The sequence below is a fragment of the Podarcis vaucheri genome (assembly GCF_965113315.1).
Source record: "Podarcis vaucheri genome assembly, chromosome: 15".
NCBI classification, from domain to species: Eukaryota; Metazoa; Chordata; class Lepidosauria; order Squamata; family Lacertidae; genus Podarcis; species Podarcis vaucheri.
This window is the reverse complement of record NC_138753.1, coordinates 19,104,279-19,130,537: the sequence shown is the minus strand read 5'-3', so window position 1 is coordinate 19,130,537 and position 26,259 is coordinate 19,104,279. Positions and strand designations below refer to the sequence as shown.

General features: G+C 45.0%; 1 protein-coding gene across 9 annotated transcripts in view; it reads right to left on the bottom strand.

The window, feature by feature from the left end:
• The window catches only part of NTM (neurotrimin), a 799,838-nt gene extending 784,514 nt beyond the window's left edge, over positions 1-15,324 (bottom strand). For 7 of the 9 annotated variants that reach the window (XM_082201510.1, XM_082201511.1, XM_082201512.1 and 4 more), the window contains exon 1: positions 14,834-15,324. In XM_082201510.1, the coding sequence (XP_082057636.1) occupies positions 14,834-14,915 (82 nt within the window). In that variant the 5' untranslated portion in view covers positions 14,916-15,324. The remainder of the gene's footprint in view (positions 1-14,833) is intronic. The other 2 variants (XM_082201516.1, XM_082201517.1) reach the window with 1 other exon arrangement.
• Positions 15,325-26,259: the final 10,935 nt, after the last annotated feature.

Below are 26,259 nucleotides of genomic sequence, written 5' to 3'. Positions count from 1 at the left end.
GGGATTAATTGAGGAGGGAGCCACCTTGAGCTCCTTTGTGGGGGGTGGGGAGAAGCATGAAAACTTGGAGGAAAGTTGGGACTACTGCACACACTCCTAAATATAAGTTGTGGTGAGGGACATGCAGGCAAAGAGCCATAACTCTGAGGCAGAACATTCACTTTGCAAGCAGAAAGCACCCTGCCTGAAACCCTGCAGACACACAGCCGGTCAGTGCATACAATACTGAGCTTGATGGGGTACAGCCTGACTTCGCCAGAGAGAGCACTCATCACCTCATGAGATGCTGACGGTCTTGCTTTCTAGGAAAAAATGAAGCTTCTGAAATTCCCTCTGTTTCTTCCAGGTGCATCAAGAATCTCAGCATTTCTTTACCAAGGAGAGGACTAATAAGTCATTTCCCAGATATTGGGGAGGTGCTCTGACAATATTGCTGCTTGCCTTTACCTACTTGTACATTTGAATATAATTAGAATATGCTGCAAGCTTCCAGTGATCTCTTCTCACAAAAGGGGAAACCAAAGCTACAAACAGAGCCAACATTTATCAGAATACAAACCCACTCCACCCCTCCCAAGGTCTATCCCTATAGAAAATGGGCACCTTTTGCACAAATGTGTCTGATATCCACCACATTTTTGCAATGGTGTAATTCTCCAATTAGCCCAGAGCAATTTCCCCACTATGCTAAGTACCCCGATTTTACTCCTGTTCCCCTCACAGAACTACAAGTCCCATAGCTCCCTGGGAAGGAGGGTTTGATTCTTAAATCCCTTTTCAACATTGCGGTTCTGTGAGGCAAACAGAGGTTTCCTAACAGCTTTCAGCACCCTTAGCAAATGACAGCTCCTATGATTCATCTGGGGGGAAGGCACGACTGTCAAAGCGGTATCGCGGGGCTTTTAAAATGTTTATTTTTATTTAAAATGTGTAGCTGGGATGCGGCCTAGCCAAAAATGACAGTAAAATAACGGTTGATTTAGCCAACATTGCAGTGCATTTTTTTCCTCCCAGGTCCTCGCTTACTCTTCTGGCTCATGAACATGTTCCTAGCTGAGACGATTCCTTGCCACCATGCTACTACTAAGCAGTGCTAAGAGCCTGCAAGAAAAAAATCACCCCCAAGCAAACCCCTAGCCATTTGGCAACTTAAGAAAAACCAGAAACACCAAAAATAGTTGTGCTGAAGTGCTCCCCTCCGTGGCTTGACCTCAGGGCCCCCATCTCCAGCTTATCACATTTTATTGCATCCCCTCTCCCACCTCCGGCTGGCAACAGACGGCAGAGTGCCAGGCTCGCCTTGGGATCTTGGGAATTAGGTTGATCTACTTTTCTCTTCCTGCTTTTTTAAAGGCAAGTCAGCATGGAACACGGCAGACCCTGCTGGTTTTGACCTAAATCTGTCAAGTTGTCATTCCCACCCCCAGTCCTCAAAACAAGAAAATAACATACAATAAAAAAGTTTTTGTGGGCAAAGGTTGTTTTTAGAAGCCAACGCAGCCAAGGGGGTTGAAGACGTGAGCAGAACCCCAGGCCAACTGCTTACAAGCCTTGGCTCACCAAGAATCAAAAGCACCACACAACTCCCTGGAAAATGCAAGACGACACCCCCCCCCCAAATGAGACACAAGCAAGAGATGCCAGGATCCGAGAGAGATGCAGAGGAGGAATCAAGGGGAATGTTGCGTCCATGGGACACGGTGTTACCATCAGTGACTGTGGCAGGCTCGCTTCTCAAGAAACTACTCCAGTCAACCAATGTCATGGAGAAACGTGAACTTGGCTGATGCAGAGACATATTGAGGGAATGTTTCCAATGACAACAGCAAAAGCCTCCTTTGAGTCCTATGCACATGGCTGAAAAATAAGCATGCAGATAATATGAATGCAAGACAAGAGTGCCGTTTTAACTGGAATGTACATGCTCAGTGTAAACCAGAAAAGGCGAGACCAGATTATTGCTGGGCTATGACTCTGACTATTGGCCATGCTTTTGGGAGTTGGGAGTCCAACAATATATACAGATTCCCACCCCACCCCACCCGGTGTAGAAATGCCTGCACACCTAACAACAACTCCACCACTGTGTTTTGTATCTTTGCAGTCATAAGGACTAGAAGCTTGCTGCTTCTCTGTTTAAAACACAAAAAGGAAGGCCGAGATTCTCAGCAAGCTAAACTGTGCACTCTGTGTATAGCATTCCACATATTTCCCTGCACTCAAATACAATTGTGTGCTCTCTCTCGCTCGTGTGTGTGAGCAGACATAGCTACATGTAGGCCTCAGTTCACTAGTCTTCACAGGCTATGAACATAGGCCTCAGATCCTTCACAAGAATCCTGAGCTACAGGTTGCCCTCAACTCAAATCATGGCTTTTTTAACTAGCTGAGAGCTGCGACTCAGCTACATTGGCAAAGAAAAAAACACTTTATATGCATCGTTTATGCATTCTAACACTGTAACACCAGATGGTGCTGTAGAGTTCCGTTTTTGCTAACCTGATTTCTCATGCAAAGTTTGCAATGTGTTTAACTGAAAGGCTTCATTGAAGTGTCTAGATCAGGCATAGGCAAACTCCGGCCCACCAGATGTTTGGGACTACAATTCCCACCATACCTAGCTAACAGGACCAGTGGTCAGGGATGATGGGAATAGTAGTCCCAAGCATCTGTAGGGCTGAAGTTTGCCTGTGCCTGGCCTAGATCCAGCCCTAGTGTGGTATAGTGGTTAAAGTGTCAGGCTAGGACCTGGGAGATCAGAGTTCAAATCCCCACTCAGCCATGAAGCTCCCTGGGTGATCTTGGGCCAGTCACCATCTCTAACCTACCTCAACAGCTGTTATGAAGGTAAAATGGAGAGGGGTTTTTTGGGGGGAACCATGTGCATTACCTGGGGCACCTTGGTGGAAAGGTGAGATAGCACTGTAATTTTTATTTCATTTTTATTTTTTTAAAAGAATGGTTACACCTTTCATTGCAAGAAGCATCAGGCAAGGTGGTTGGGGTAAAAGATACAGTTCAGGAAAACCAGAACAAGGCTTTATGAAACTTGCCATGTATATCCCTGGATCAGGGCAATAAAGCAAGCAGAATGCACCAGGCATGCAGACAATGTAATTGGGATGTCTAAGATTGTAAACATCAGTTATAACTATTATTATTTATTAGGCACCGATTGGCGGCTGCCGAGGTGAATAATAACGATTTTATCGAGCCTAGTAGTAAATATTGACCCCACTGAAGTCAAGGCTATTATTATTTTCTGCAAGGGACAATAAATCTTGATATTAGCAGAAAGAAGTCAATATATTTGTTTAAATACACATTCATCGGTGCCATCATCCACACACCAAGGAGAAGCCAAAGGGAGCTCATTCTCTTCTCTCCCTCCGCCCTCTCCAAATCTCACCCAAGACAATAATTTTAACACAACACACCACCACATGCTGGGGAAAATGGGATTGAACTACTGCAGCAATTTGTTTAGAATGTGTCTTTTCCGAGAGATGGAACTTGGCAAGCCTGTGGCATTCAACTGCTCTGCACGCCTGAAAGCGTGCAAACTCTCATCCACACACACACACCAGCCTCTTCGGAAAACACTATGTGCCTTTTGACGGTTCTCACTCTGTGTTAACAAGCTGTAATCAGATCACATTTGTCTTGCCGAAGGCCAATGGAGAGATGCGACTCATGGACCTGATTGTAAACCAGAATATGCCCCCATTTAGAACAGCAGGGGTTGGTGCCTACTAGAATTTGTGGGGAAGAAGGCAGGGAGGTCCAACACTAGGTGGCGCCAGAGCCACTGACATGGGAGCCAACTCATTCTAGCTTCCCCCCTATCCTCTTCCCTGTAGAGTTCTTACAAGGGCAACGCTGAGACTAAGGCCACATTCAGATCATACACTTAAGGCAATCTGAGACCACTTAAAAACAGCCATGGCTTCCCCCAAAGAATCCTGGGAGCTATAGTTCGTTGAGGATGCCGAGAGCTGTTAGGAGACCGCTCACAGAGCTGCAATTCCTAGAGAAGAGTAATAATCAACCCCCCTTTCACAGGAAACTCTGAAAACTGTAGCTCGGGGAGGGGGATAGGAGTCTCCTAACAACTCCCAGCATCTACAATGAACTACACTTCCCAGCATTCCTTGAGGAAAGCCTTGCCTGGTGCATTAAGATTATGGTGAGAATGTGGCCTAAGGTGGTGGTGGTGGGAGCTAGTAGCCAATACCACACCAAGGACTGATTGTAAGCAGGCAGACAGGTGGGGGCTCTAGGGGCTGGTAGAGGTTGGTGGAGCAGTTCCCCACTCATAGGGTTCAAAAATTCACATTTCAAAAATTCCTGACTGGGGGTGGGGGGACAAACCCAAATTGTTGAGCTTTCTGGAGGAGACCTCTTCCCCCCCAATAAAAAAAGAATAATAAATTGTTTATATCCCGCCCTTCCCAGCCGAAGCCGGGCTCAATAGCGATTTAAAGCTTTTGGAGCTGTTTCCACTGCTTTTTCCATCGCGTTACCATATAGCCGGATTTCCCCTGACATTTTGCCGATTCGGAAAAATTCCCCCCAGCGCCATTTTTACCCCCCAAAACCAGGACATGTCAGGAATTTTCCTGATGTATGGCAAGCCTACACATTCGCCCTAATGGACCGCCCTCAGCTGATTTCATCTCTCATCTACAAACAGATCGTGGCTTTCCATCAGTTCTGCCATTCAAACTTAGGTTCTCCCCACCCTGCCCCAGTGATAGTGGAATCTAATGGTTAGAGCAACCAGGCACTGGGGAGAAATTTATCCTGTTTGCATTTTAATGCGAACCTACCTAGTTTTCACTTTCCAAACCAGTATGCAAAACCCCAAATGCATTTACCCTTCAAAGATTACAATTGCACATACAAATTCTTTGGGGGGGGAGGCAGTGCCCACAGAAGCAAATGATTATAAACCACTCACTGATATAGAAGTGAAGAGGGTAACTTCAGGGACACCCCTGGAATGGGAGGAGGGTGGGCTTGCCCCCTGTTCTGTTGACTTCAGACATTAAGGTCTAAGATCCTACTCTTATCAATATTCCTGTATTGCAGGGGTTGCAATAGGTGGTCCTTGAGAATCCCATAGAATCCTATGATTCTATGCCATATCCTGGGCATTTGGGCCACATGAAGATATGTCAAAATGTCAAAATGTGTAATATAAGAAATGCAAACAGAAGTCAGAAAGGAATTCTTACAAGCCATAAAGCACTATGGGAACAGCGCATCAATTTGTTTTCAAAAGCAAACAGAAAGTATTGGTCACAAAGGCAGATGCTCAATATTGTAAGAGTAGTGGCCAGAGCAAGCCATCAGTAAAGATGCAAATATGCCAATAAGGACACAGATAGATGCCTAGGCAGCAGACGACTGGGAAGATTGTTACCTCGTTTGTGCAAAGTCAAGCCAACCAAATATTTGTTCTATTTTATCTGCTTTAAGTTTCCATCCCACTTTTCTTCCCATAGGCGCCTAGAGTGACAAAACACAAAGCTGCATATAGTACATTTTTTAAAAATCCAAAACATTTAGAACAGCTGCATATCCTCAGAGCTAATAAATACAAGGTTGTCAGGAACAGCATATTTCAACCATCAAATTCGGAGAATTGAAGGGAGGGATTAAAAACTTTTTTTTCTAATAGGGATCTATTACTTCCAATGTACAAGTCAACCCAGAACTCCCTTTCCACACACACACACCATGAAAAGAGACTGTGTGCAAGATTCAACTAAACTGTGGTGTGCATGGAATGAGTTCTGCCCGTGCAACAGGACCTCCCGCATTCTTCCCTCACCACATCTCCTAAATATGCTCTGGGCAAGGACAAACCCAAAACAGATCTAGGGACAGGAGGAGGCAAGGGTAGATGAGCTTCACTGCAAGAGTGGATCTCGTTCCCTGTGCATGTACTTAGCAACTTAGTCAGGGAGTTCCAAAGTGTAGGAGATGCCACACTAAATGAATCCGTACAAATGCAGAGAGGTTACTACCTGTAGTAGTTCCAATTCTGCCAATCAAAGTGGTCCAGTGGGCACATGTAGGGTAAGGTGAACTCATAGGTAAACTGATCCCAAGTTTTATATACTAATATTAAAAACCCTTAACTTGGCCCAGAAGCAAACTGGCAACCAGTGTAGATAACTCAGCACAGGTGTTAAATGCCAGCAAGGGTTCACTCCGGTGAGCAGCTGTGCTGCAGCAAACTTTAAGGGTGCCTTGCATGAAAAAGTGGTCACCAAGTTCAGCTTCCCCATTACAGTGAAAGGGGGCAGAGCTTGAATTTATACAAAGTGGCTCAGAACCCCTTTAGTACAGAGTGACATGGAGGGAGTACAGAGTGATTCATCCACAGATCTGAGTTTTTAAAAAATGCCACCGATACAAGATTCTGTGGATAACCCTAGCACGTCCCACAACACTGCGTGAAGTCAGTAAGAAATAAAAACATTGCTAACTCGCACCATTTTTTAAAAAAACAAAACTTGACGATTTCATATGTGTGATCGTAGCTTGTAATTTTTTTAAAAAAATGTCAAATTTGATCTATGATCTGATCTCAACTGAAAAAAATAAAATCTCTTGACAGGGTGCAAAGTTATGCCACTGCTCCAGTGGGTGGAAGCGCAGAAGGGGAGAGGATAAAATTTGGGAGATGCAATCTGCTCCTGTTTTGCTATTCGCATGGGCTCTCTGCCTGCGAAACAAAAAGAAGTTGCTCTCTCAAAAAGATCAGATGCCGCAAGATACTCAAATTGGCAACGAGAAAGAGAGTGAGCTTTGCCTGCTGTGCCGCGTCTTAAATTGTCAGGCTGACTACATGAGGCACCAGCAGCAAAGTCATCCCCTTGCTTTCCCCTTTTCAAGAAACTTTGCTTTATACTAGGAGAGAAAGAGCAAGCAAGTGAGCAGGGAGATTACCAGAAGCAGTAAATGAGATACCAGGCAGAGGAACAAAAGGCTATAGCCAAACAAAACTGATCAGAAAGCATTAAAAGGGAACAAATCCTGCTAAGAGGTGGCAAAATGATTGCTGGTGGGGAGGGGAGAGAGGAAAGCAAAAATAACAGTCAATGCATTCCCTGTGAAGTTTGGGACAGGAAGGTCTGGCTCCCTGCACCCCTCCCTATCAGGATCTGTTATAAGTAAACACCTGCTTGCTGGGTGACCAATGCCTTCTGGAACTCATCCCACGCCTCCCATCAAAGCACTCGAACATGGAGAATTCTCTGTCTTGCAGTGGTGGAGAACCTGGTTTGCATACAGAAAGTCCCAGGAATCTCCAGTTCTGGAGGTTTTGCTGAATATGATAAGGGAGGATCGGCAGGTACAAGGAATACGGGTCGGAGCGAAACAATATAAACTGAAAGCATTTGCAGATGACTTGGTTTTAACACTACAGGAGCCAGAACCTAGTACAAAAAGAGTTTTGGAATTGATTCAGAAATTTGGTCGGGTGGCGGGTTTTAAGTTGAACAAACAAAAAACTAAGGTGTTAGGGAAAAACTTGACAGTTACTGAAACAGAGGGGTTTCAGAAGGAAACAGAACTAAACATTGTTAAAAAAGTGAAATATCTGGGGGTCAATCTGTCTTCTAAGAATTTGAATCTATTTAAAGATAACTATGAGAAATGTTGGTCAGAAGTTAAAAAAGATCTAGAAATTTGGTCAAGATTGAAAGTATCCTTGTTAGGCCGAATTGCAGCTATAAAAATGAACGTTTTGCCTAAGATGTTGTTTTTGTTTCAAGCCTTGCAGGTTGTGGACAGGGTGGAATGTTTTGGAAAGTGGCAGAAGGACATTTCTAGGTTTGTCTGGCAGGGCAAAAAGCCCCGAATAAAGTTTAAAATACTAACTGATGCAAAGGAGAGAGGGGGGTTTGCCCTGCCAGACTTAAGGTTATATTATGAAGCTGCGGCCTTCTGCTGGATGAAAGATTGGATTTTATTAGAAAACACTGATGTCCTAGATCTGGAAGGCTTCAACAATTCGTTAGGTTGGCATGCGTATTTGTGGTATGACAAGGGGAAAACACATGGAATGTTTAAAAACCATATTGTCAGAAAAGCAATATATATGGTCTGGAAAAAATATAAAGACTTATTGGAAAGCAAAACTCCGAGGTGGATTTCACCAATAGAGGCCAAAGCTCGGAAAACACCCAATATGGAGGCATACTGGCCGAAATATTGGGAAATAATAGAAAACATTGGAGGTAATTGGAGGTTGCAGAGCTTTGAAAAATTAAAGGATAAGGTGCAAAATTGGCTACACTATGCCCAAATTAATGAGGTTTTTAAGTTAGATAAAAAAACAGGATTCCAGGTGGAAAAATCGAAACTTGAGACAGAGTTGTTAGAACCAAAGACCAAGTTATTATCGAGAATGTACAACTTGCTGCTTAAATGGAACACCCAAGATGAGATAGTTAAATCAGCAATGATAAGGGTATAATTTGCTGATAACTTTATTATTAAGAATGCATTATGCGGGAGATGTGGGGAAGTCCAATGGAAATTTGAAATAAGTTCCTGAAATGGTCGTGATTTTCTGTTCTTTTCTTTCTTTCTTTTTTCTATTTTGTTCATTCTTTTGTTCTTTCTGTAACTTGGAAAAAATGTAATAAAAATTATTATTAAAAAAAAAAACAGAAAGTCCCAGGAATCTCCAGGGAGGGCTGGGAGATACCACTGTGCCTTGAACCCTGGAGAGGTGTTGCCAGTCCGTCTGGAAATGCAAGGGGTGCCCATGGAGCAGAAGACAGGCAAGGCAACAGCAGGTGGTGCCAGAGCCAATGGCAGGCAGAGCCAACTCATTCTAATTTTGCCCCCATTCTCCTGGCTGCCAAGTTCTACAAGGACAGTCCTGAGACTAAGGAAGAGGAAGCTGGCAGGCAATGCCCACTAAAAGGGGGGGGGACAGGGAGGTTGGGGGTAGCTGAGGGCAGACTGATATTTGCCCTTATGGACCAGCCTCCACTGCCTCCAAGTTCTTCGTAACCAGGACTAAGAGTATTTGAAAGTCATTGTTAAAAAGCCTTGTTGCTAAGCAGGCAAATTGCAGCTTCGTTAAATTATTTGCTTGGAAGTTCTTTCTTGTAACATTCGGCTAATCCAGATGGCCCATGTCTAGTTGTCTGATTCCATGGATGTAAAAAACTTTTGAAGTTCTTATCTGCATTCACTAAAGGGGAAAGACAACTAAGTGCCTTTGTACACTGTTATGGCTGAACTGCACAGAAAGGGCACCATCCAGCTCAAGCTAAATTAAGACACAGAAGGAGCAAATTCAGATGTTAAGGGAGTAAGGCTAGAGACCAGTTGCAGATTTATTTATTTTTTTAAAAAAAAAGACTATGGGGCTATATTCAACCAAGTCTCATGCAGCATAGACCCAGTGAAATGAATGAACCCAAGTTAGACATGTCCATTAACTGCACTGGGTCTTCTTTGAGTAGGGTTAGCAATGAACAGCACTCACTCTTTGCAAAAGAAGGAGATAACCCTAACTGTTCCATCCCTAAATAATGGTGTATTGTCTTTTAGATCCTGCATCCATGACCTGAAGTGGTCAGAATTAAAGCCAGTTTTCATCAAGCCTACTTGTCTTCAAAGGGTATGTGGAAGGAACATAAGCAGCTGCCACACAGAGTCAGGCCACTGGTCAATCTAGCTCATTATTGTCTAGATCTGGGATGGATAAAAGGTAAATCAGGATCTTGTGGTAGATCTCTGGGTGACTCTTGTATATCCACAAGAGATCCTGCCTCTGTATTTCTTATCAAACAGCAGTAGCTACCACACACACAAACACTAGTTTGCTGGGAAAGAAAATTACTTTAAAGGAGAAAGCGTTCTCGCTACTTCTGCAAAAGGTTTGTGTATGAAAGGACTTGCAAGAGCTTAGTTGTGATACTAATAATGAATTCCTGGGCCCAAGGCACTCTTAATTCTTATGAGTATGTCCACCTGGCTGAGAAATTATTTTGCAGCTGGATGCTAGATATTATTGTTCTAGGAGAGGAAAACATGAAGAAATTCATGCAAGCCTGAAACCTGCCCACCCCTGGTTTTGAACTGACTGACAGAAGGTCTCCAGACAGGGGTCTTTTCCCCACCTGCTAGAGGTCAGGGATTGAAAGGGGGACTTTTCTGCATGTGTTCTGCCGCTAAGCTACAATATTTCCTAGAATGTCTGCATTTCCCAGATGCTTATCCAAGATTACTGAATGAGAGCATCAAGGATAGCAAGCAAGCTTCCTTGAAAGACAGATTGCCTATTGCTAAGCCTTCCTTTGCTGTAAGGCACCAAAGAGACCCAATGAATTCTCTGTGTCATCAGAGTGTGCAGGCTCAAAGGACCCCCACTACACAAGACATATGGATTGTCCAGAATCAAAGGACAAAGCCATAGGAGAAACGAGATGGTTGAAGTCAACTTTGTACTCCCTACCCTCTTTCAAAAATATATAGACAAAGGGATTCAAAGGGACTTAAAGGAGCCCATACTTTTTTGAAGGGGGATGGGTCAGTTCTGAAGTGGCAAAAATTTCATGGGCAAAGTTTCACAGGCTGCGTTTGAAGAGGAAAGACTGTCAGAACACAAAAAGGTGATCACAAAGTAATGGCAAATGTCTAAAACCAGTTCAACTTTTGGAGGTATCTGCAGCATATGCTGTACTTTTCCGTGTATAAAACTATGTTTTTTTTCTTTAAAAATCATGCTAAAAAGTAGGGGTCATCTTATAGATGGATAGTGCATAGGGTGGGCGTTTTAATTGGTTGCTGCCATGACTGTCAGCTACTACTGTGAGTGTTATTTGTTGTTGCGTCAATGGTTGGTGTTGATTGGCTGATGCTGCAGCAGTTGGTTGGGTGATTGGCAGCCTCTGCCGGTAGTGGGACAGACAGGAGGCAAATTTTGCGACATGTGCTGGTGAGCAATTTTCAGCCACCACCCCTTTTAAAAAGCACAATAATCCTGGTTAATTCCCCCCCAAAAAAAGCTCAACAACTCTGTGCCATCTCCTCCCATTTTCTTAATTTTGAGTCCCCCAAAATAGGGGGCGTCTTATACACAGAAAAGTATGATATATGTACCACAAGCCAGCTACCCAACTACCATCAGCGTAGCTCAGAATTTAGAACCCCGAACTTCAGCTAGGGGCTGCCCTGAGGAGTGTGCCTCCTTTGTGGCTGCAGGGGGTAGAACATTTGCAGCGGGGTAGAAACCGTTAGGAAGAATTCCCACAAAAAAATAAGTTGACAAATCATGGCAGGTAATAAACAAGGACTCTGGTGTGCCCAGAAAAGGCATTAAGGGTGCAGGGAAGGAGAGGAAAGTTGAAGAAAGCGCAAAACTTGATAAGCCACTGAACTAATATGGAGAATGAGATTGCAATGGTATGGGCAGTTCCACTCTGGCAGTCTTGAACATTAAACTCCCTGCTTGTAAAAAGCCAGCACATCAAGGAGAATAAAAGGAGAAGCTACCCTAAACCTTTCTCCTAGATGTGCTGGCTTTCGGCCTGCAGGGAGCTTTTTACACAAGTGAACATTCAAGAGAGTAACTGCACTGTGATAATACAGTCCAAGCCAGAAGACATTTTGGCTGAGGAAAAAAATGTGATTTGCCCACCACATCCGCACTCCCTAGAAAAAGACCAACTTATATATGTGTTTGTTATCAGTCACTCACTTTTCCTACAATGCCCCAGAATCACACTAGATCAGGGCATTTTTGGAAAATGCCAAATGATGGCAGGTGGGCAACACTACTGTGGCTTGCAGTGATGGGCAGATGACACTTATGGGGTGGGAAAAACTGCTAGTGTTAAGCCCCACTTCACAGAAACTGCTGGAGAAGCTCTCTTCCCCCTGGAGAAATTCAGCAAAACAGCTGCTGTCCCCCCAACCCAGTTTCCCTGCCAGAATTTCAAGAAGCCATTTGTGCACATAACTCCAGTCCAAACATCTATCGTCTCATGGTGATGGGGGTGAGTTTGGGTTGCCAGGCTGAGAAACTCCAAAAAAGAAAGCAAGTGGGAGGGCTGCAGCTCAATAGTAATGCTTCTTCTTGACAGGCTGTCCCTTGCCTCTGAGTGCCAGTTCCTGGAAATCAAGAGCAGGCAGAATGCTGTTGCTCTTGAGTCCTGCCTGGGAATTTTCCATAAGCTTCTAGTTGCCTACTAGATATAATCCCCAGCATCTTCAAGAAGGCGTGGGAATGTCTTAATTCTGAAACCCTGGAGCGCTGCTGCCAGGCAGTGTAGACAAACCAAGTTGCTTGAACCAATGTTATGATTCAGTACTAGGCAGATTCCTGCGCTCCTAATGTGGGGATAAGTGTGCACACATGAACTTTTAGATACATGGAAGTGAAATACTAAAATAAGCACCTGTCTTTATAAACCACCTGGGAAGCTGCCTTATAGTCAATCAGACCATTGGTCCATCTAACTCAGTATTGTTAACACTAGCTGGCAGTGTTCAGGGCTTCAGAACAGAGGCTCTTGCAATCCTAACCTGAAGATACCAGGGATCGAACCTGCAACCTTCTGCATGGAAAGCAGCTGTCCTAGCACCAAGCTACGGAGGGGGAATGTCCAAAGCCCCTTTCAACCACTCTGCAAGACCAATGTATTGTGTGCAGTTCTTGCAACAGCTTTCCCAGGGTACAAGTCCCAGGCAAGAACAAGAGGGCGAACAGCTCTGTGATTCAAGAAACCTTTCTGGCACAGGAGTAAGCTCCACTTCCACACAAGGCAGACATTTTCTGACCACCGAGGATCATACCCCAGATGATCTGCAGAAACGCAACACCTTTCTTCTAAAAGCACAAGCCTCTCGTGGAATGAACAGCTTGTGCCGGCATCTCCAGATGGTTGTGCAGAAACAAACACAAACTGACATCTTTGCAAGGCAGAAACATGGGTCCGTCCGTCCTCCCCCCACCAATGAAATGCACAGACATGCCCCAGCTCTGTGCACATCTGTCTCCCTGCTTCCCACACCGAGCTGCCAGCCCATCCCTGTGGAGTTGCCTCATGTGCATCACCCTGCTTTCCTCGAAGCCACTTCTCTCCCCACTAGCACCCTTCTATCCCGGGGGTCTCTGTCTGGCTCCAAACGGAAGTGAATTAAGTCTCCGTCAAGTCTATTGACCTCAGTTGGAGGGGTCAGGGAGGATTACGAGGAAAGTATTTAATCAAGTTTATGGAAAGGCCTCAGCCGGCGGAAGGAGGCTGAAAGCCTCTTGGAGGGGCAGAGAAGCATCAAGGGACATCTCTCAAGCCTACCCTTGACCCCCTACGAAGCCTGGCTTTTTGCAGCCCATTTAAGCAACTAGAGAGACAGTTCTGTTTGCAAGTCCAGCCAAATATGACAGGGCGATGGGGGTGTTTCATATCTCGGAGGCCAACCGACCAGTGTTTAGGGTGTCGCCACCAGCTGCTGAAGTGGACATGGCTTCTTTAGCAGCTGTGTCCAAGAGAGGATTTAGGTGGGTATACCTTGCATGACACAGCCGCGGCTGCCCAAACTCCCCTCTTTGACCTGACTATTAAAGATGCAGGAGGCTCTTCAGCATCTGGTGGCTGAACAAGAGGGGGGGGTAGAGAGGGAGAGGAGCACTCTCTGTAGTAAATGCCTTTCAGTCTACACCTCAGAAGCCCCCCCTCCCATTTTCCTTAAAAGCAGAAGGGCGTGCGACGGAACACGCATTGCTAAAGGGGAGATCCTACTCAGCAGCAACAAAGTCGCACCATCTTAACAGTAGTGGAGAGAAATCAAAGCCAAAACAAGGAGACGCGAAAAGGGAAATCAACAGCAGCTGGAGAAGGCTTGGCTCCCTCACAAGAACACTTCCTCAACCCTCCATAGAGACAGGCTCGGGCGTGCGCTCCCTGTATCCATCCTTCTCACCGTAGCTTTGGCAACCCAATAAAACAGAGAAAAGAAGTTTATCTCTCTTATTACGGGTGCCCCTGAATGCTTAGCAACACCCACCGTAAAAGCTTGCACACCCCATTACTATTGAAGTTATTTGTCCCCCCCCCCCCTCTCTTTTACCTTCCCCAAATATCCACCATTTGCTTTACACAGAACGGCGGCAGCTTTTGAGAAGGTTTTTGGAAGGAAAGGCTGCGATCCAGAAGGAAGGGGGGGGGATATAATTCTGGCCCTTGCTTTCCCCGTCTCCCTCCCCTAACAACCCTTTCCTCTTCCACTTAGTAACCGCAGAAGTTTGTCCGCTGAAGTTTTTCATCCCTTCCGCCTCTTAAAGAAGATCCCATCCAGAAGAGGAGGAAGAAGACCAATGGGCGTCCCGAGAGCTCGCTCAAATTGACAACTCGATCACATGCCTTTTTTAAACATTTGTTTGCATCGTACCGGCGCTGATCTCTATCGGAGAAACGCGGCGGAGGTAGGGGTGATGGGGAGGTTCGGAGAATGGGAGAGTAAGAGAGAGAGCCTCACACGCTCCGGAATCACGACTAATCCAAACGCACAAGCAAATTAAGCCATCAACACACAAGCCACAAATTGCGCACCCGGCGCGGCTCCGCCAGCAGCTGCGAGAATCGGATCGATAATCTATTTTGCAAAACCGGGAGGGGGGGGGTTGAAGAGAATAAAAAGAAAAAGGGGAACAGAAAGCATCTGTGGGAAAGGAGGGGGGTGGTCTTCCAAACCTCCCTGCTTCTTCTCCCTTGCAGCAGAGGGAAGCCAGCCAAGGCGAGGCGAGAAGCAGAATTCGAACCCGCGGTGCAAAAATCTGGAGTCGTCTCCTTACCTTGGAAGAAGAACAGCGAGGCCATCCCGGCCAAGACCGCCCAAAAGAGAGGGGTGTGCATTTTCGCCAGAAGTCCAGTCATGCTAAGGGACCGAGGTTTGTAAGAGCTATCGCGCTCCGGGCTTGTCGGTTTCAGCTGCTTCTTTTTTTTCCCCTCCCCTGTCCGATCCCCTCTTGAGCTTGCGGAGAGAGACAGACAGACAGACAGACAAGAGCTTGCTTCTGCGACGATGATTATTACGGACGGAATGGAGAGGCGCAGGGGAGAGAAAGCCACACAATCCAGCGCCTGCCTGCCTGCCTGCTTGCTTGCAGCCCAAACCGGAGCGAGAGCGAGACTCCTTCCCAATAATTATCTCCACTCGTGGTCTGGCACCGAGACCCGCTCCAAGATAGGGGATTGCGGACAGCCCTCCTACGCGGCGCACTCATTGGTTCGCATCCAGGGATTGACAAAGCGGCAGCCCCGCAACCTCGCGCGCCGCTGCCAGGAGTGTTAAAGAGCCCACGAGGCGCGCGCGCCGGGTGCGGGGGCTGGGCGTTTGATTCAGAGCGGCGGCGGCAGCAGCAGTAGCAGTAGCCAGAGTGACTCCGGATTAAGGAGACTCCGGAATGGTCGCCAAACAGATGTGATTTTTGGATTTGGTTTATTTATTGCAAGACTGTAACTCTTATCCTCCATACAATGCATGGGATCAGTCCTGGCTGGCTCCCAACTTGCTTTGGGGTCCAGGCCTACACTAAGTGGAGAGGGTGGTAGCTCAGTGGCAAAGCATCTGCTTTGAGTGCAGAAGGTCCTTGGTATCTTCTGGAAGGCCTGGGAATGCCCCACCCGTCTGAAACCCAGAAGAGCAGCTCCCTGCCCATGTAGACAATACTGAATTAGACGGGCCCATGGTCTTGACTTCCTATAAGCGCCTGTGGCTCCTGCATTTTTTTATCTATCACTGCTGGTGTAAAAGATCACCATGCTAATTTTATATTCACTCTGCCTGAGTTGCCATTAGCCATAATATATTTTAAGCATTGTTTTGGCCTCTGGCCTCATTGCTTTCTAATCCCTTACCGCCATATATTAATCTATATCTTGAAACAGAGGGTTGCATTCCATGCATCTGATGAAGTGGGCCCAACTTGTCCATAAATGCAAAAAGAGGGAATGTTAGCAGGTGTTGCTTGTCTCCTTAAACACTGGTTTGTTTACACGTAATGCTCAAAGCAACCCCAGGTTTCAAAAGCAGTTAGACTTCCTTTGGAGTCAACACAAATAGAACCAGGCTGTACAGCTGCTGACTTTTGCAGACATTAATCAGGTGAAGCTTCCACCATCCTTTTGTCTCCTGGTCAAAGCTCTCTTAAAGGCACAGCAGTGGGGCCATTTCTTTTATTTTTATTTTTTAAGGCTGCAAGACACCCTGATATAGGATAAATCATAGTGCAGTCAAGGGACATTAAAGAGAGTGGCCACCTGATTATACCATTTTAAAACCCATTTGTATATTTTAATCTAAACTTGATTTTTTAAAAACTGCAGTAATCAAAAATTACCATACAGATGCCAAGTTTTTCAAGAAAAACCCTCCTCCTTTAACCACCATATCCATCTATCTACATCTATTTGCATCTATTTAATGCAAAACAAAATAGTTCACTTTTGCAAACTCTCTAACAGGAACAACTCACCTTTAACCCTCCAGCTGTTAACGGGCTACAACTCCCATCGCCCCTAAACATTGGCCATGCTAGTTGATGGGGCTGATTGAGGTTAGAGTTCCACAACTATACCTGGGGAGGGGAAATCCCTGCCCACTCGTACGCACAAGGAACACATGATTTCTGATTGTAAGGGGCAGTAACATTGCTTGTGGGGGTACAGAGGCGGTTGCCCCGGGCTCAAAATTGATAGTGGTGAGGAGGGGGATTAAATATCCAGCACGCTTTTAAAATCAAGCATCTCCCACCATCTCATCAAGGTGCTTTCCAGAGTGGCTGGATGCTTGTTACACCTGCCTGCTAAAAAAATACATGAAATATCTGCATCTGCCCAGCTATTACTGGTGTACAAGCCCCAACCGTTTTTGCATCTGACCATCCAAGCACCAAGAATTAACAGCTGACTATGGGGGAGACAGGGTTCCTGTGAGCCACAGTAGTATTCATCAAATGCTATTTTAGCACTTTCCCTGTCACTACGGTTTATTTATTCTGGTCATTTATAAAGCACTAATCGTATGAAATATCATAGCAGCCTACAGGTAAAAATTCAATAAAACAGAGCAAACACGGCTTCCATTAAAAACATCAAAATGCTGTTGTCGCCATACAGGCAATGAGAGGTTCACCTATCTGGAAAAACCTGCAAGAAACGAAAGCTTTTAAGCATCCGAGAATACTTACAGACTGTCAGAGCCTGTAATCTCAGATGGTAATGTGCTTCACGAGGCTGGTGCTATTGCTCTAAAGGGCCTGGACCAGGTTGCAGGAGAATGAGTATGTAGTGAATGGAATACAAAAAAGCTCTGCAGCTGACCACAGAAATCAGGCATCCCTTCCATTTCAAGAGTCGCTACCTGATGAATATCTGGCTGAGATGCAGCTGCTATGGACACAGAGGAGAAATCATGCTATGGGGATAGGGACCCTAAACCACCTCATAACTTAGCTCTGGACTGGGAAATTTGTGGTCTCCTATCATCCCTAGTCAGGGACGCGGGTGGCACTGTGGGTTAAACCACAGAGCCAAAGACCTGCCGATCAGAAGGTTGGCGGTTCGAATCCCCGGGATGGGGTGAGCTCCCATTACTTGGTCCCTGCTCCTGCCAACCTAGCAGTTCAAAAGCACATCAAAGTGCAAGTAGATAAATAGGTACCACTCCAGTGGGAAGGTAAACGGCGTTTCCGTGCGCTGCTCTGGTTCGCCAGAAGCGGCTTAGTCATGCTGGCCACATGACCCAGAAGCTGTACGCTGGCTCCCTTGGCCAATAAAGCAAGATAAGCGCCGCAACCTCAGAGTCAGTCACGACTGGACCTAATGGTCAGGGGTCCCTTTACCTTTATCATCCCTGGTCACTGGTCATGCTGACTGAGGTTGACTGGAGATTGAGTCCAACCGCATTTGGAGAGCTGCAGGTTCCGCAGCCCTGGTTTAGGAAAGTCTCTGTGTCTCTTTTTGGGGGGGCGGCAGAATAGATAGAAAAATGGTGTCATGGGAATACAGGAAGCTGCCTTATTGACAGATCATTGGTCCATCTAGCTCAAGACTGGCATCAGTTTTCTAAGGTTTCAGAAAGGCATGCTCCCAGCCCTACAAGGGGCTGAATTTAGGACCATCTGCAAGCAAATTGGATGTTCTTCCACTAAGGTAAAAACCCTTCTCCTTCATAGAATCATAAAACTGTAGAGCTGGAAAGGACACTAAGAATCAGAGAATATTCAGCTGTCTTATATGGGAATCAAATGTGCAACCTTGGCATTATCAGCATCCTGCACTAACCAACTGAGCAATCCAGGCATGGTGCTGCTGGTGTAGATTGCCCTTGGTGATGTATGATCCATCAGCTGAAGACCAACAGCATTTTGGACTATGGTTCTGACTCCGTCCCGTCACCGCTAAGCTTAGTGCACTGCCAACTTTGGAGAGCGCTAAAACAACCGTGGTACAAGCACCATGGGAACTGAGCAATTTCCTGTTATCTGCAGGTTTAAAACCAGCAAAGTCCTATCATGTAAACAATACACCTAGGAAAGCTAAAATCAGCCGACAAGTGTATGTAGTTCCTCCTGTATCAGATGGGGAGAGCATGGCTCGCTAAAGGAATATGAATGAACAGAAGGCATAAGATAACAGGGGATTGCTTTATTTTGTGCCCTCTTGCCTAGATCTTCTGCTCCTCCACAACATATAAATGACATCCATTTGGGAACCTAATAAGATAGGAGAAAGGGCTATCGTTTCTTCCCGAAATTTAGCACTCAGAGATCAAGAACAGCTCGTGATATCCTCAGTCACTGCTTCTGCATGATGCCCAAATGGAGAGATATGGGTGTTGGGTCAGTTTATATAGTCAGCAGGAGCCTGTGGCTGTTTGTTTCCTGGACTGTATCATTTTATCCTGCCTCAAGCATGCCCAAGGCGGGATAGGTTCTACAGCAGAGTTGAGAAGCAGGCCAAAGCCTGGGCAAATAAAGAGCAACAGTGCAGGCAGGTGCAAAAGCAGTCCAAATGTTGCTCAGAAGGCATCCCAAGACAAACACAAGACTGTGTTGGTGTAAGCAAGAACACCCAGTGTTCAGCTGCAGCTCCTTAGAGGCTTCTGGAAGATGTCCTTACGTGAGGAGGGCCCAACTCACAGGGTGCACTTTACTCATGAGGAATCCTTTTTCTACTTACTTTGCCAAACCTTTATTAGGCAGTACAAGTACAGGCTATCATAAAACATCCACACACACACACACACACACACACACACACAAAATAAACAGCCATGTAAAATATGTGATAACGAGGATTTTCACTTGAATTTCTTCCTGCTAATAGTGCCGTTCGCCACTCTAAGAGATACCATTGACAAGAACCTCAGCCACCCTTGCAGTTACTTCTGGGTTAATGTCAAGACAGATAGAATCTGATAATTTAATTGTCTTGTTGTCTGCAAACAGGCACACCTCCTGAGCGTGAGGGTCCTGGCCTGCCTTTTAAGTCACCATTATGCCCAGTGGTTCAGGGGTGGCTGTGACTCCTCAAGAGGAGGAGCTCCCCTCTTGCACCAAGGGACCCCAGATAGCCTCCCCTAAGTTCCCTGGCTTCTCCTTGATAATTGGCATGGACTGCTCCCAGACGCCACTGGTTTTTTTTTGGGGGGGGGCAGAACCTCCTTGCAGGAGTGATCCTCTAGTGGGGGCATGGCACACTTGGGAATGTAGGTAGGAGGCTTGTATTTGTGAATACACCTCCATGAAAAAGCATGTGATGGACCCAAAGGTCCAAAATAGTAGGAGGGGGATTCTCAAGCACCTGGCAGGATGGTCTGGATTAAATTTAATGGTTCACAAGTTGTGTAAGTCTGAAGCACTCGACTTTGCTTTGATTAGGCTGATTTTCTTTTTTAAAAAATACTCACCATGTCCTGCAAAAACCAATCATTTATTTTTATGCTGCCTTTTCAAAATTCAAATGATGTGCAAGGTGGCTGACAACCTATAAAATTACTTAACTACAAACCTAACAAAACTAGTCATAAACAATAAACAAAACATCAAAAAGTATGCAACTGAATTGAAAAAATTCCACATAAATCATAAGATCCATATGTAAAATTAACATCAATTACAGCAACAACATCCACCCTCCAACAAAAACTCCCAGACAACATCCCAGCTCTGCCTGCCTGTTCATTTACATTGTCTTCACTTGCTCTCAATTGGGTTCACTTTCCTGCAGTGATGTCACCACATAGGCAGATCTGATTGACTATGTAGCATTGTAATCTCATACCCCTGACTGTATGATTCCCGGTTGGCTGGGACCAAACCATGACTAACTCTGAGAAGCATTTCATATATTTTCATTTGCCCTCATTTCCCCATGATTATTATTATTATTATTATTATTATTAGGCAGTGGAACTGGAAGGGTTCCCTACTTCCCCAAGTGATGAGAAGTTCAGGAGCAGCGCTGCAGGGTTTAATTTCTTTAGGATGTGATCACTTGAGAGTGAACTGTGGTGTCTTTGTAATATTTCTTTTATTTGAGAGCATACATGCAAAACACAATGAAAACAAATAACAGGCAGAACAATCAAAGCACAATTGCTAATTCTGCTTCAGATCCCCCAAAGCAACAATATGGTCCCCCACAGACTCTTCAGTCTGCTTCCTATCCAGCAAATCTACTGAAGCACTCAGCAAATTCTGCCTCTGTGTTCAAATCCAAGGCTACAAATGTTTTCTCTGTCAGTCCCAAATAGGATGGGTGTCACATCCTCAGGGCAGTAGAGAGATTCGTGCAAGACTATGTGCATCATTTATTATGCTTTTCTAACTTTCTTTCAGTTGGGCTTACTCCCAAATAAATGTGATTTAAAACTCCCTTTGTTACATCCATCCACTGGCAGAGGAAGAGGGGGGCAGGGGGAGCACACCACCCCCAGCACCACGATCCTGGTGGGGTGCCATCGTCGTGACTGCCCCCCCATGCTGGGCGCCATGCCCCTGCCTGCTCTCAGCCCCCCCCCCAGTGCTGGAGCATGAAGCTCTGCCTCTGCATCCATCCATAAATTTGTCCACCAAAATGGAGGCTTGCTTCCATATGTGGTGGGACTGCCTATGCACTGATCCATTTTGGAAGAAGGTTTTTGAAGAAGCCAGTGCAATAATAAATCAGTAGATTACACCAAGTCCCCCAAATGCCACTATTCTTCCATGTTGAGTGAAGAAAACCTTGGTCTTTTGTAGAAAGGTTTACTTATATTTATTTTATATAACACTATCTTCCCTCAAACAAAGCTGCCCAGGCTATGAGATCTCTGCGGGAGGCTCTTGTCTCAGTTCCACCCCACCCCTCACCACGACCACCACAGGCTTGGTAGATCTTCTCAGTGGCTGCTCCCAGACTTTGGAACTCCCTCCCTAAAGAAGTTAGATTGGCTGGGACTTCCGGGTTGGTGCCTCCGGTAATGGTGGAATTCCTCTGATCGGGAGGAATTTGCCCCGTGGGAATTTGGGTCTGGCCGCCACGGCGAAGGCAGAGACCCGTAAAAAATCACAGGCGGGAGAAGCCTGTGAGCGTGGGATTTGGCGGGCACATTTTGCGCCTCCCCTACTCGCGGGGAAACCCGGTTTCGTGGGTCCGGAGCGACGTAGGGTGAGCGGCGCGGTGCTTCGAATCGTCTGCTTCTTCCACAGAGCGAAGCCGCATGGCTGTTGCCAGACAGCACTGACTTTTTTCTGTGGACAATTTGACTCTAAAGTAATTACCCGTGAGTAGAGCTGAAGTGGGAGAATTGGATTTTTAAACGTTTAATTTGGCATCAAAACGGGGAGGTTCAATACAGGAAGTCCGCCTCCCCCTTTTGTAAATAGACTGAAGTAATGAGGTTGCAAGCTGAAGTCTTGGAAAGCCTTTTGTAAAAGACTAAATTTCCATCAGCAAAGAACATTAACCCACCCCCCTTGGAGACAGGAGAAGAGGGGGGGGGGAAGTGGTGGACTGAATATGCCTGTAGGAGAGAGTGAAGAGAGCTAAAATACCGCCGCTCTGACCCTGGAAACGGGCTGCTAGCAGGATTGATGTCTTTTAGAATGTTCATTGACAGCATTTAGAACGTTCATTGACAGTTAGCTAAACAAGAGAATACATTGTTTCTATTGTCTCCAGCTGTTTTTTTAAAAAAGGAGTAAAAGTAACTGAAAACTGAAACTAACTTTGAATTATTGGAACTGTGTTTAAAAGAGGACACTACTGATTAATACAAATAGAAACTGTTTTCCCCTAGTGGAAGCTTTTGAAACTGGTTGCTTTACAAGAGCTGAGCTGGGGAATTTCCAGCTGCAAGATAAAAAACTGTGAGACTGGATTGACCTTGAATCTTTTAAGTGTTATGGCAAATGGAAAGGAACACTCAAAACCAAGAGGAATGTCGACAGAAGAGCCTTAGCGGATGCATTAGTGAAATAAACCATTCGCTGGAACAGCGAAAGTGGATGCTATAAATATTAAAATTGACTTAATTTCAGAAAGTATAAATAATCCGGGACAAAAGGTGAATACCAATACAGAAAGCATCCAGAAATTGATACAGGAATCTACTTTGATACGGCAAACTGCGGATGAAGCCAGGGAGAAAGTCGTTGCTGCTGAATGTAAAGCAACACAACTGGAGAGAGAGAGAGAGTCCCAGCCCTACAGAGACAACTTGATGAACATAAGTTGACGCTTGTTATGATTGAACTTAAAGAAAAACAGATGAATTTGAGGATCAGAGCCCTACCTGAATTGGAAAAAGAAAGCTTGACAGAGTTTCAGGAGGAGACAGGTCTAACATTGGTTGAGAAAGAGAGGTATTTGGGGGATAGCGTGACTGCAAAAAATGTGAATCTATTTAAGGATAATTGTGAAGGATGTTGGATTGAAGTGAAGAGGGATAGGAAATATGGGCAAATTTGAAGTTGTCATTGTTGGGCCGAGTTGCTGTGGTGGGGATGAGTGTTGCTGTGTTGCCGGGGATGTTGCTTTTGTTTCAAACATTGCAAGTTTCGGATGGGATGGATTGTTTCAGGAGGTGGCAGAGGGATGTTTTCAGATTTGTTTGGCAGGGCAAGAAGCCTCGAGTAAAATTTAAGATATTGACTGATGCCAAAGAAGGAGGTGGATTTGCCCTGCTAGACCTTAAACTTTGTTGTGAACCAGCTGCTTTTTGCTGGCAGAGAGCATGGCTGCTTCTTGAAAACACTGAAGTGTTGGATAATGGCAGATGAAGTTGATGGACCATATGGAATTGGCGGAAATGACTGGCAAAATCCCAGACCAGGGAGAAGAGTCGGTGGAAGAAGACTGGAAAAAGTTTAAAGACTATTTACAGAAATATTGTAAAATTAATGAATGTTAGAAGAATGTTGGAATGAAGTTATATGGCTTTAGTAGAAATGTTATAAAGAATTAAGTATAAATAGATTAATAGAACATTAAAGGAAAAAAATAAGGCTAGAATGTGTTAAGATAATTATAGGATAGAAAACAGAGGAAGATGGAAAGGAATTGCTGAGACAATTAACAGAAGTGGAATACAAAAGGGAGGTGTGAGGAGGTCGTTGAAATGAATGAAAGATAAGATATTGAAAATGTTTGAGGTGTTTTAAACTGTCTTTGTTTGTTGTTGTTCTGTTTTGTTAGTTTAATGTGTTAGTGTTGTGTAGTGTTTTTGTATTGTATTGTTCTTTTTTTGTAGTGTTTAAATGGTTGGAAAAGTAATAAATATTACTTTTATTTAAAAAAGAAGTTAGATTGGCTTCCTCCTTGTTGTCCTTCCTCTGGCAGGTGAAAACTTTCTTGTTACAACAGACTTTGGGGAAGTGACTGCTATCAATGAAAGGGCTGATGCTGTGCTTCTTTTTATTGTAATTATTTGTATGATTTTAACAGAGAGAGAGAGAGAGAGAGAGTGCGCGCGCGCACACACACACACACACACACACACACAGAGTTTTAATTCTATCAATGTTTAATTGCTTTTTAATTACCGGTATAGTTGTTCCTCTATGCTTTTAGCTGTTCATATCTTCATACATAGGCCACCTTGAGTCCTTTTCAGGGGAAAAGGTAAAGGTAAAGGTACCCCTGACCATTAGGTTCAGTCACGGACGACTCTGGGGTTGCGGCGCTCATCTCGCTCTATAGGCCAAGGGAGCCAGCGTTTGTCTGCAAACAACTTCCGGGTCATGTGGCCAGCATGACTAAGCCACTTCTGGCGAACCAGAGTAGCGCACGGAAATGCTGTTTACCTTCCTGCCGGAGCGGTATCTATTTATCTACTTGTACTTTGACTTGCTTTCAAACTGCTAGGTTGGCAGGAGCAGGGACTGAGGAACAGGAGCTCACCTCGCTGTGGAGATTCGAACCACCGACCTTCTGATTGGCAAGCCCTAGGCTCTGTGGTTTAGATTACAACGCCACCCGTGTCCCTTTCAGGGAAAAAGGTGAGGTATAAATAAATGTGTAGTAATAATGATAATTTTGAGGTGTTTTAAATATTTGGAAAGGCCTTGTTTCTAATATATTTGAAACTTAGCACAAACAGCTATGGATTGTTGCTCTGATGGATTGACTGACTGCATGAAGCCACGTATAAATACTAATCAAACTGATAGCCTTGATATGGACTGGTATAGATTTATGATCTTTTCTGCAATGAATTAACATAATTACAAACTGCCTGCTACACAGAGATCACTCCGGAAAGATAATCTGGGTTAACAAATCTTTGATATAAACGATGTTTTCAGATTGGAAACAAAGAACTCACAACTCACGAACTTTGCCTCAGTGGGATTTGAGTGTTATTTATGTATTGTTATATTTGTTTTATACCAATAAAACATATATTGTATATTTATATATACAATGAGACTGATTCATTCTGATTGAGACAGCAGTTTTACAACATCATCCCATTCACTATGTTGTCCTGAATGGTCTAGGACCATGCCTATGACTAATCCAGGGAGAAGGAGAAGAGAAACTCAGCAACAAGGGCACACAACAGTGCCAAACAAGCTGATGTGGGTGGCAGAATGGTGAATAATTGTATGTTTTGAGGAAATGTTTCTACAGCTCCAAAACAGCTTTTTTTAAAAGCAAAAGCAAAATATATAAATGGAAACTGGAGAGCACAGCTTTAGTCTTGTTTTTATTTTTCTGTTAGTATGGCTGTTGAGCACCATTGTTTATCTTTTGCTGTGATCCAACCAGTGCATTTCCCGCCCATTGACTGCAATGCAGAACCCACTAGGCCTGGTAGCCAGTGCCCATGTGGTAGCTACAAGCAAAAGAAGAAGAAGTCCTTTGTCCCATAGAGCAGGAATGATCTGTAACAATGCACAGGTTGCTCGCAGCCTCTTTTCCTAAGGTTCTGTGTTGCGTATTGTTAATTTGCCCAGCCCTCTTTCTAAGCACGTAATGTTGCCTGCTGTCCCGGAACAGTTCTTTTGGAGCCTTCCGCTCGTGGCTTTGTGGAACATCAACTTTTCATGTTGAACAGCAGGTGGTGTTCAACAGAACACCTCGCAGTAAATGCCTAATATCTGTTCCGCACGTACAGACCTGTGTGCCTTTGCTGATAGGAATGTGCAGATTGAAGGGCTGCATCCAGGAGATATGGAGGCACCAGAGAGAAAGAGTTTGTGACAAATATTGTCACATGTGCCTCATCCTGGTTTGCAGCAACAGCAGATGCAAAATCAGGAGGGTATCTCAGAATCGCAGTACAGCTACAACCGCATGTAGTTTGGTAGCTTACTCAGAGTAAGGAAAATATCTTCCTTCCTTCCTCCCTCCCTCCCTTCCTTCCTTTTCAGCTCCTCAAGCTCCTTTCACTTCTCCTCCTGAACTGACCACTCCCTCCAGGACACCTCCACAGGGCCCATGACTCTGTGTGTGTGTGTGTGTGAGAGAGAGAGAGAGAGAGAGAGCGCGCGCAAATGTGAATGTGTGTGTGAGAGAGAGAGAGAGCGAGAGAGAGAGAGAGAGCAAGAGAGAGAGAGAGAGCAAACCAGTGGTGTAGCATGGGGGACACAGGGGTGGTTGCCCCGGGCACAAAATTATTAGGAGCACAAACTTTCAACGCCCAATGCCACCTCATTACAGCTACATGCTTCCTTCGCTGGCTTCATTGAAAACGACTTCTCCATACGAACCAGGAAGTGACCTTTCC